Raw genomic sequence first — 12,304 nt, forward strand, 5'->3', positions numbered from 1 at the left:
CTGGTTCTTTGAGAAGATAAACAAAATTGATAAACCATCAGCCAGACTCATCAAGAAAAAGAGGGAGAGGACTCAAATCAATAAAATTAGAAATGAAAAAGGAGAAGTTACAACAGACACTGCAGAAATACAAAACATCCTAAGAGACTACTACAAGCAACTCTATGCCAATAAAATGGACAACCTGGAAGAAATGGACAAATTCTTAGAAAGGTATAACCTTCCAAGACTGAACCAGGAAGAAACAGAAAATATGAACAGACCAATCACAAGTAATGAAATTGACACTGTGATTAAAAATCTTCCAACAAACAAAAGTCCAGGACCAGATGGCTTCACAGGTGAATTCTATCAAACATTTAGAGAAGAGCTAACACCCATCCTTCTCAAACTCTTCCAAAAAATTGCAGAGGAAGGAACACTCCCAAACTCATTCTATGAGGCCACCACCACCCTGATACCAAAACCAGACAAAGAAACTACAAAAAAAGAAAATTACAGACCAATATCACTGATGAATATAGGTGCAAAAATCCTCAACAAAATACTAGCAAATAGAATCCAACAACACATTAAAAGGATCATACACCATGATCAAGTGGGTTTTATCCCAGGGATGCAAGGATTCTTCAATATACGCAAATCAATCAATGTGATACACCATATTAAGAAACTGAAGAATAAAAACCATATGATCATCTCAATAGATGCAGAAAAAGCTTTTGACAAAATTCAACACCCATTTATGATAAAAACTCTCCAGAAAGTGGGCATAGAGGGAACCTACCTCAACATAATAAAGGCCATATACGACAAACCCACAGCAAACATCATTCTCAATGGTGAAAAACTGAAAGCATTTCCTCTAAGATCAGGCACGAGACAAGGATGTCCACTCTCACCACTATTATTCAACATAGTTTTGGAAGTCGTAGCCACGGCAATCAGAGAAGAAAAAGAAATAAAAGGAATACAAATTGGAAAAGAAGAAGTAAAACTGTCACTGTTTGCAGATCACATGATACTATACAAAGAGAATCCTAAAAGTGCCACCAGAAAACTACTAGAGCTAATCAATGAATTTGGTAAAGTTGCAGGATACAAAATTAATGCACAGAAATCTCTTGCATTCCTATACACTAATGATGAAAAATCTGAAAGAGAAATTAAGGAAACACTCCCATTTACCACTGCAACAAAAAGAATAAAATACCTAGGAATAAACCTATCTAGGGAGACAAAAGACCTGTATGCAGAAAACTATAAGACACTGATGAAAGAAATTAAAGATGATACAAAGAGATGGAGAGATATACCATGTTCTTGGATTGGAAGAATCAACATTGTGAAAATGACTATACTACCCAAAGCACTGTACAGATTCAATGCAATCCCTATCAAATTACCAACGGCATTTTTTACGGAACTAGAACAAATCATCTTAAAATTTGTATGGACACACAAAAGACCCTGAATAGCCAAAGCGGTCTTGAGGAAAAAAAACGGACCTGGAGGAATCAGACTCCCTGACTTCAGACTATACTACAAAGCTATGGTAATCAAGACAATATGGTACTGGCACAAAAACAGAAACATAGATCAATGGAACAAGATAGCAAGCCCAGAGATAAACCCACGCACCTATGGTCAACTAATCTATGACAAAGGAGGCAAGGATATAAAATGGAGAAAAGACAGTCTCTTCAATAAGTGGTGCTGGGAAAACTGAACAGCTACATGTAAAAGAATGAAACTAGAACACCATACACAAAAATAAACTCAAAATGGATTCGAGACCTAAATGTAAGACCGAACACTATAAAACTCTTAGAGGAAAACATAGGAAGAACACTCTTTGACATAAATCACAGCAAGATCTTTTTTGATCCACCTCCTAGAGTAATGGAAATAAAAACAAAAATAAACAAGTGGGACCCAATGAAACTTCAAAGCTTTTGCACAGCAAAGGAAACTATAAACAAGACGAAAAGACAACCGTCAGAATGGGAGAAAATATTTGCAAACGAATCAACAGACAGAGGATTAATCTCCAAATTATATAAACAGCTCATGCAGCTCAATATTAAAAAAACAAACAACCCAATCCAAAAATGGGCAGAAGACCTAAATAGACATTTCTCCAAAGACATACAGATGGCCAAGAAGCACACGAAAAGCTGCTCAACGTCACTAATTATTAGAGAAATGCAAATCAAAACTACAATGAGGTATCACCTCACACCAGTTAGAATGGGCATCATCAGAAAATCTACAAACAACAAATGCTGGAGATAGTGTGGAGAAACGGGAACACTCTTGCACTGTTGGTGGGAATGTAAATTGATACAGCCACTATGGAGAACAGTATGGAGGTTCCTTAAAAAACTAAAAATAGAATTACCATATGATCCAGCAATCCCATTACTGGGCATATACCCAGAGAAAACCATAATTCAAAAAGACACATGCACCCCAGTGTTCATTGCAGCACTATTTACAATAGCCAGGTCATGGAAGCAACCTAAATGCCCATCGACAGACGAATGGATAAAGAAGTTGTGGTACATATATACAATGGAATATTACTCAGCCATGAAAAGGAACGAAATTGAGTCATTTGTTGAGACGTGGATGGACCTAGAGACTGTCATACAGAGTGAAGTAAGTCAGAAAGGGAAAATCAAATATTCTATATTAATCCATGTATGTGGAACCTAGTAAAATGGTACAGATGAACCGGTTTGCAGTTGCAGAAGTTGAGACACAGATGTAGAGAACAAACATATGGACACCAAGGGGGGAAAACCACGGTGGGGTGAGGATGGTGGTGTGCTGAATTGGGCGATTGGGATTGACATGTATACACTGATGTGTATAAAATTGATGACTAATAAGAACCTGCAGTATAAAAAAACAAACAAACAAAAAAACTACTAATACTAAACTTTCTTTGGGTTATTTGTATGGAAATATGTTAATATAAATGTTTCAGATATTATATGAAATTTCTAAAAATCTTATATGTTCTGGTATAATGTTATAAGTCATAATTCTAGTTATTACTTTAAAATGTACATCTCAGAAATAACTAAAAAAAAAAAAAAAAAAAAACAAATTAAGGACTTTATATCCCTGCAAGAAGCAAACAAGATTTGAGAGGAAGCAGAAAGGGGAGGCAGAGAGCTGTTTAATCAAGATGAGAAAACAATAATGTTTCCCAGTATCAAATTTAGAACCTGTTGTAGCCCCTTTGTAAATTGAAATTACACTTGTCTCTACAAAAATTATTTATGATTTGGCATTTCTATAATACTTCCTTTCTATGGCAGGCTTTATGAAAAGACTATTACTTACTGCAATAAGCAAATGAACTTAAAAATGAATAAGAAATTTTCAATCAAAATCAAATATCAATTTCCTTAGAAATACAGAGCAGGCAAAATATTGCTTAGCAAATTTCAAATATTTATAGACATTGGTAAATTTATCCTTATAAAAATTTCCCCGCAGTGGGCAGAAGCTAGAGATCCTTTGGCAGATGAAAAAATTGTGTCTTGCTGTCTAAATACTCTGTGCAAGCACAGGAACAAAAAAGGATCATTTTTTTTGTTATACAGAACTTATAGCAGAGATTGCTAGGTCTTACCCCCAAATCCATGCTTCTCTTTCCTTTAGTAACAGAACCTCAGGTAACAGACTACATTCACCATCCTTTCTTGCTAAGGGGTATGAATATGTGACTATGCTCCAGCCAATGCAAAGAAAGTAGAATTGAAATGCTGAGTGCGACTTCCAGGAAGTCTTTTTAAAGGGAAGAAATGCATTCGTCTTTGCCTCTTTTTACTCCCTGCAGCCTTGAAAAGCCAATGTAATGGCTGGATATTTAGTCACTATTTGGCCGAGGGTTAGAAGCCAGTGGCTGAGGGATGATGTAGCAGAAAGAAAGGAGCCTGGGTTCCTTTTGACATCCTGAGGCCATCATAGCAGCCCTGGACCCCCTCCCTCTGGCTTTCTTTTACATTAGAGGAAAAAAACAAAACAAAACAAAAACTTCTATCTTATTTAAGTCACTGTAATTTTGATTATTTTGGGTATATGCAACTGAACCCAATCCTATTCCAAAACCAAGCCTATCTGAATCAGCACAAATATCAGACCATACTTCCACTGGGGAATGAAACTTAACAAAATAAGATGGTAATTTAAGGTTCTAGTTGTAACAGTCACGTAGTTTCTCAAATAAACTATGTGTTGTATGCAAAAGCTTTCATTGCATACTGACAACAAATGCTTAATAAACATGAATGCTGAAGAAGAAGTTTTAAAGGATTTCTACAATTAGTATTTCCCAAAGTAATATTATTTTGTACAAGTTAATAACAAGAGCAAATAATAAGTTAATATTTATAGAAATATGACCCTAAATTTGGGGAACAAAGTTAAAAATATATAATCCCCTTTTCCTCAAAAGTATTACTTTTTTTTTTTTTTTTAATTTATTTATTTTTGGGTGTGTTGGGTCTTCGTTTCTGTGCGAGGGCTTTGTCTAGTTGTGGCGAGCGGGGGCCACTCTTCCTCACGGAAAAGTATTACTTTTTGAAAGATAATGAAGGGACTTCCCTGGTGGCGCAGAGGTTAAGGATCTGCCTGCCAATGCAGGGGACACGGGTTCGAGCCCTAGTCCGGGAAGATCCCACATGCCGTGGAGCAACTAAGCCCGTGTGCCACAACTGCTGAGCCCACGTGCCACAACTACTGAAGCCTGTGGGCCTAAAGCCCGTGCTCCGCAACAAGAGAAGCCACCGCAATGAGAAGCCTACACACTGCAATGAAGAGTAGCCCCTGCTCGCCGCAACCAGAGAAAGCCCAGGCGCGGCAACGAAGACCCAAGCAGCCAAAAATAAATAATTAATTAATTTTTTTAAAAAAAAGAAAGATAATGAGGCACAAAAAGTAACATACAAAGCCACACATAATTATGTAAACACTGCTCTGAGACATAACACCAAGAATTTTTATTGTGTTAAGATGTTTGTGAATGTATTTTTGGTAATAAAATAGCAGTTATGAATAGATGATACTTGATAAGACATAATATAATGGGAGGAAAAGGTATTATGATTTTCTGTGGTTGAATCAGCTTTAGTTTCTCATGCAACTCAGAGTTTTATGCTATTCAGATGGAACACTGCACAGGAAAGCATTTTACTTATCAGAACACTGGAGGAGACTCCATTTTACATGGGAACAATGGCTTTTTAACAGTGCTTGATGGGGAGACATTAGGAACCTTGCCTTGAAAGCCATTAGCAAATTTATCTAGAAAATTTTATGCTACATCATAAACTAACCAGCAACTGAAGACATCCTAAACTGCTTAGTATGCCAATTGCCCCTACGAGCTGCTTTCAGGAGACAGCAATGAGTATCATAGATACTGAAGCATAAAAAGTTGAAGGACATGGGCAATTCAAAGAAAATGATGCCAAAAACTCCATAGTGCCAAAAAAATTTAAACAAACTTGCATTTTACTTTGGAGTAACATTTTTTTTTTTCTATTTCCAAGTAAATTTTAACTTTGTTTCTCAACTAGCCCTGCCAATAGAGGAGCTTTTCCTTACACTGCCAAACTATCAATTCAAACTTGAAATCAATCACCACTTCTTCTTCTCCTAAAGCAAGCAAGTAACTTATAATATATAATAAATAATATAAGCTCACCTGAAGCGGGTGAGTTAGAGATTTAAGTCATTCTTTTAACAATCAGTTATGGAATTAAATCTAGCCATCTGTCTCAGTTGTCCTGTTTTGTTCAAATCCTCATAATTTAAAATAAAGAACAGTAATGCTCATTAATGAGATTCATCTACCAATTACTGCGCAATTGGGACACAGCAGCTACTCAATAAATAACAGCTGTTGCTATAATGTCTCTTGAAGCAAAATACTTTCATTTTATTCTCACCTTAACATTTCTTGTGTTAAGCTTCTAAGATCTACAAAAATCATAAAACTAAACTATAAGAGGGTCCAACACTATTTAGTCTATTCCTTTTATTTTATAAAATACTGACCTTAAACGTCCCTGAGAGATTATAATTTTACTGATTGTATCTGCCTTCCCCATCCACGTAAGAAAGAAATCAGTTGCCATAACTGAGAGGATTGCTAGGAGACTGCTATTAGTAAATTCCTCTCAGAAAAGCTCAAAGTATGCTCTAAGGATGACCATCTACATCAAGACCACTGAGGCTTGCAAACTGCAGATTCCTGGCCTGTTCAAGACTACCGAAGCAGAATCTTGCTGTGAGGCCCAGGAATATGCATGTTTATGATAAGCATCATTGCCTTAAAATCAAATCCAGACTCCTTAAGCTGAAAACCTATTCCTCCTTGTCTGCTTTTCAGAGTAACTGGGAAACACTAAGTCTCTAAATTGTGCTTTCTTCAAGATTAGAAAGCTGTCTATCTCTCTGTATTAGTAAGCTAGCTGCAGTTATTCAACTTTCCTTTGGTTTCTCTCGCTCTCACTTTTTTGATATTTATGTACTATTTCCTCCCAAACTTTCTCAACCTCTCAGTGACCAGTAAAACAGTGAATGTACACCAACCAGCAACAACTATACTGGAGGATTAGTTCACGGAATCGATACTCTACCCTGAGTTCCTGTATGGATCCCTGTTATGTGGTAACGTTAAAAAAAAAAGACAATTCTGGACATGTTTTATTTTCCGTGGGTAAATTCCTCTGTTTCATGCACTGCATTTTGGGAATCTTCCCAACTCTTCCCACTGAAATTCTATCTCTGAATTAACTATGTAATGCTGAACATCAATTTTTCTCCCAAGTATGGCAGCCATCCAAATTTGTGTCAGGCGTGAATTACAGGAATATGCTTACCCTGCCCTAAATTCTGAGCACTGTTAAAGATCCAGAAGATACCCAGGTTAGGCTGAGAGCACAGCATTCTCCCCAGAAGCAATTACTCCTCTGCAGATGCAGGAAGCATTTAAGGGTGCAGCGTTCAGCCAGACAGCTCTCCTCTACCACGCTTATGCCAGTTCACAGTCAGCACTTCATACCTGCCCAGCCAGTGTAAACAGTGCTATCCCGAGGGTCTGCTGACTTTAGGCCTCTCTCCATTCGCTGAAGAAGCTCTCGAATCTTATTGTTCAGGCGTTGTGAGAACTCAGTAGTCAGCTGTAGGTATTAAAGGGAAAACAAATATCAAAAAATATGGGGCACTGGGTGTCCTGGACTATATAGGCTATTAAAAATAGGAGGGTACTTCATTTCCACTTAAGCTACATTTTTTTTGCCTAAGAGAAATGGACAATTACTTTATTCTTAAACAAGAACAAATTAACAAAACTTAAAAGTACTACTGTGTTTTCTTACTCAAGTTGGGAAATATTGTTGATGTAACTTAAATGTTTTACATAAAATTTTTAGTTAAATACTAAAATAGACTGCCAATGATAAACTGGATCATAGTAGTTTCCACCTACTAAGAATCATCTATTATTTAAACCAATATTTTTTATTATAATAAAAGTCATTTTATTAAACTAAGCACAAATCAGAAAATGTCTGCTGTTTTCAAGCCACTGGAGTTTTAGTATTCAATGTTAATCCCCTAAAGAAACATTCTAATTGCTTCTGTTATTTGAAAAATGAGGATAAACATTTATAAAAAATCCATTTATAAAAAATGTATAAACATTTTAAAAAATTGTAGAAGTAGCATAAGAAAAGCAAAATAAATTCACAGATATCAGGAGCCTCCAGCAGAGTGGAAAGAACATCAGACCAAGTATCAAAAACCCATGCCCAGCACAGTGCCCAGAAGGCTTGGGGCCTCCTAAATACTGCTCAGTGAATGTGCCCGGCTACATCCTTATCCACTATTAGCTGAGTGACCATGTTCAACCCATAACTCCTTTATGCTTCAGTTGCCTCTGTAAAGTCAGGATAATAATACCTGTCCCACCAATTTCAAAAGGTGCATTGAGGATCAAATGAAATTGTGTCTCTCATGTCTTTTACATTCAGGGATGTAAATGTTGATATTTTTACTATTGTAAGCAGTCCAATGGTCTATAAAAAGTAATTTGGATATAGATTGAAAGCACACTGAGGCTGGGGTGTGGGGTTAGTGACATCCATATAAAGGCCCACAGATGTGGCATAAACGGTGAGGCATACCGAATAATTATGTTATTTGTTCTAAAAGTAACTGAAAAATATTTTGAAAGTTCTGTATACACTGAATAATGAAGTGTCTTAAAAGAGCATTTTAATGTATCCTTCAATATTTTTAGGAATCTGCTGTGATTCCCAGACTTGGATTTCACAAAGCAGTAAAACTGTGAAACAATGTTGGGGAACATTAGAAGGACACAGACATTTTATTTCATCACACAAGGACTGTAAAAACAAACCTAACTACTACCTGTTAGCATCATAACCTCATTTTTTAAAAAGGGCACTTAAAAACCGAAAAAAGTAGAAAAGGTGGTATCAGAATTATTAATAAAAGACATTAAGTTTTACTGATACTCTTAAGGGTATCTCTGATAAGACAAATCAGACGATTAACCATATCTGGGTTATTTATTCTGAAGCACCACTATGATCCATTATTTCACTCTCTGAAGAAGAAACCAGTGTTTGATGGACACACTCCCTTTATTTAACAATGTCTGCCAAGGGGTTAAGATTTCAACAAGCCTTAAAAATACATTTAGTAAGGTAAAATATACTTCAGTATTGATATAAAAGGTCTATAAATCTCAACTAGATAGAAGAGTGCATCTACATAAGAACATGTCATATTCTGTTCATAGATCATGGATAATTTATCATCTTGCCTGGCCTTACTGTAAGCAACCAAGAATAATGAGAATGCCTCAGCCTTAAGAAGGGAAGTCACTTTCCATTTGGCACATAATTGCATTTAAGAAAAGTGAGCTGCCTAAAAATACTAATTGCTTGTAGCAGACCACAAAATTATTCAAACCTAGGAATAATTTGAAGAGTGTCTAAAAACGCTTTTTTCTGATAGATGCCAGGAAATAGAGCAGTTCCTTATTGAAATCTTTGCGTTAACAAATTAAGGAGGACAGATCTTCAGGGTCCCATCCTTGATGTTCAACATTAAACAATTTTAAAACTGGTAGGTTAATTTCTTTCTGGGATGGGTCCAAAAACCATGTGTTAGGTAATAAATTACACTATTATTTTGGGGCCAGAGTTCAAATTTATGAACATTTTTTTTTCTCCCTTAGAAACAGAGTTAAATTTATAAAAAGCATTTACTTTATAAACAGCCTAAATAGTGAGATACATTTTATTGAAGGCTGCTGTCATTAGGATCCATCCTCAAGTGTTCTCTTTGCCAAGTAAGCATGAAGCAGCAGGTCTTCCTCCAACAAGACAAGACAAATGCTTCAGCTTCAGGATCTGCAGAGCTGGGCAGAATGCAAGTCCAAATAGCCAAAAGGAAGCCATCTGACTTCAAGGTAATGATTACAGGCTTTGTTTAGGGAGTTCAATTCTGGTCTTAAAAGAATCAGATTGATTCTAGCTCCATACACAGTTTGGCAGCCTTCTATCTTACAGCTCTTCTCCATCTCTTTCATTCCTCCTACCTGCATTACTCACCCAAGTTAATTTATAATGACAAGTGTTTTAAGGAAAGAAACAACAGAATCACTGAAAGTTCACTTGGCAGATATGAAATCTCTAAGGCCCTTACATCACATGCAAAATGCTTTTCATATGGCTGATAAGCTTAGAAGAAATAAACTGGTAAAATTTAAAAAAAAAATGTGTGCACATTTAAAGATATCACTCTTCCAACCTAACTCATTCTTAGGATTTCTCAACTAGGTATTCTTAAAAAGAACTGTATTCCCTCTTAACAATTATATTCAGAGGCATGAGAAAACACAGGCTTCTGGTATCTCACGTCCAGGTTCTCTTTCTTACACTGACTTGTGAGGTGCTCACCAGTTAAATTGACCAGTTTTATGTATTTATTTATTTTCCAGTGGTGGGGATGTCCTGGGAAGAGTGGAAATGATACAAAGATTTCAGGACTATGTCCCAAATCTCTCTTAGCACTTTCAGTTTAAAGATGTCTTCACCACATTCTGGTTTACTCTCGTCCTTACCCTGTCCGTACTCCTGTTCAATCATAAAACAGTAACACGGCACCCATGAAATACCATCAGGATTTCTCACCTCTCTTTAAAAAACAAACCAAAAGTGATCAAAAATGCAAGATTACACAGAAAATTGCAGAGCCGCGAATTTTTATAATTTAAATATCAATGTTTGAGACTGTTTCAATTAATTATTGTTGATAATATTAACAATGACTCCTTACAGAAGTTCAACATGTTAGAGCTCAGATTGTATATTTTCACATATACTTTATATATTTAAAATACATTTTGTATGTTTATAGTGAAACTCTATTATATTTTTTAAAAAAGGATGCTCATCCCTTTCTTTCAGGCAAAACTGAACTTTCCAAACACTCGGGGCTGGAGATAGGGATGCAGGCAGATATTTCCCAAACTCACCCTCCCAGCAGAATCAAAGTAGCCTTCGGCCAGGGATTTGTTATAATCGGCATAAGGATTCGGGAAGGCCCTTTGCGCCATGATGCCAGAAACGAGCCTGCAGAACAGGGGAAAAAGAAAATCTACGTTGAGATACGGGCCTCTGCCGAGTTGCAAAGGCGGCGGCCAGCGCCCCGGGAACACCTTCCTTCCACTTCCCGGACCACTGCTTGGTCCTGGCGGTCCGAGGGGACCCCGGGCCCACCGCGGCCCAGCCGCTAGGGCGTGGCACCTCCGCAAAAAGGCTGCCAGGGCCCCGAACCCACAGCGATGAATGGGACCCGTTTCGCACCCCACGTTCGCACTCTCGAGATTCAAAGTAACTACCAGTCCAGGGTCCCTAAGCCCTGTACGGTCTCGGGCCACTCACCCCGCAGCCTCCGGACAAAAACAGAAGCGACGCTTTCACGGCCCACTTCCTGCCAGCTGGACCAATCAGAGCCTTCGCCACTCCGGAGGCCCGCCCCCTTCTCATTTTCACTTGTTAAAGAGACAGAAGTGTGGTTTCCAAAGGATGATACAGGGTGGTTTAATTCTTGGAGGGCTGGAGTGGGGACATATCTTAGAATAATGTGCAGCTGTACCCAATATTTCCTACCTTTCTTCTCTTTTACATTTTTTTAAAAAAAGTTAAGTAAACTAATACTACTCCAGATGATTCATAAGAATTCAATTCAATTTTTTTTTTTTTTAATCTGGAGGAGAAAAAAAGACTGCTTTGAGATCTGAATATATTCATAGTCCTACCGCTAGAACTGAATAAAATTGGGGAGGATTATGTTTCTCCAGAGACTTGTCAAACTTTTTCTTTCATTTCTTAAAAGACAAACAAATGAAACAAAACACCACCACTACCATCAGCAACAACAGTGACAAAAATCTTTGAAGATAATTCATGATAATTTAACCTCAAAGGCTCTTGGTGGATGTGAGTGGCCAAGGGCAAGGTATCAAATAGCAATTGCCAAAACTTCAAGGAAAATAACATGAAAACACAAATCACAGCTCTTAAGAACTTTAAGCTCCTCCTTAGTCTAAATTAGACTATAATACTGTATACCCAAGCCCTTTAAAAAGATAACAACGTCCAATAGAGCAGGACAACCAAAGCAATCAATTTCAATGTTTAACAGTCTCTAGTATTTGAAAAATTTTGCTTTCATTTAAATTTAAATCCCACCTTGTCCACATTAGGCCCATTCTGTTGCTCAGATAATTTTGAAGTTCTGTTAAATGGTCAGAAAGAGTCACATTCTCTTTTCTTTCCTTCTCTCTTGTTTCAAGGAAGGACCCTAGCCCCAAACCTCTTGTTGAAGCTCAATCCCTACCCCACCCCCACCTTGGCCCAAGCTTGTCCCTCTGTGGCTGCCATCCCAAAGTCTCCTCCTGACCCTGCTCTGGCTCAATTTGTTCTTTTGAACTGCTGCCCTCCTAGGATACTTTTTAGCTCCTTCACCAAATTCATGAAGGTTTAGTGGAAGCCCTCAGTGCATCTTAAGTTGGACACCCTTCCTATTTTAATAGATGGGTATGTGGAGGAGAAACTCATAAGAGAGAAAAGGATAAGGAGTGAGAGGCATTTTTAATTATTTTTCTTTAGTTATTAAAGGCTTACTATTAGTTTATCCTATTCACAATCTTGGAGCAATTAAAATCAGAGTGATACTGGAAGGG

At 37.3% G+C, this 12,304-nt stretch overlaps 1 protein-coding gene across 2 annotated transcripts in view; it reads right to left on the bottom strand.

Annotated features, from left to right (window-relative positions):
- LANCL1 (LanC like glutathione S-transferase 1) overlaps positions 1–11,050 on the bottom strand; it is a 43,577-nt gene extending 32,527 nt beyond the window's left edge. Inside the window, exons 1-3 of one of the 2 annotated variants that reach the window (XM_061187099.1) lie at positions 11,001–11,050; positions 10,592–10,688; positions 7,085–7,202 (exon numbers count right to left, since the gene is read on the bottom strand). In XM_061187099.1, coding sequence (XP_061043082.1) covers positions 7,085–7,202; positions 10,592–10,672 — 199 coding nt within the window. In that variant the 5' untranslated portion in view covers positions 10,673–10,688; positions 11,001–11,050. The other variant, XM_061187106.1, reaches the window with a different exon arrangement.
- Between the last annotated feature and the right edge of the window lie 1,254 nt (positions 11,051–12,304).

This window comes from Eubalaena glacialis, chromosome 1, assembly GCF_028564815.1.
Source record: "Eubalaena glacialis isolate mEubGla1 chromosome 1, mEubGla1.1.hap2.+ XY, whole genome shotgun sequence".
In the NCBI taxonomy this organism is placed as follows: Eukaryota; Metazoa; Chordata; class Mammalia; order Artiodactyla; family Balaenidae; genus Eubalaena; species Eubalaena glacialis.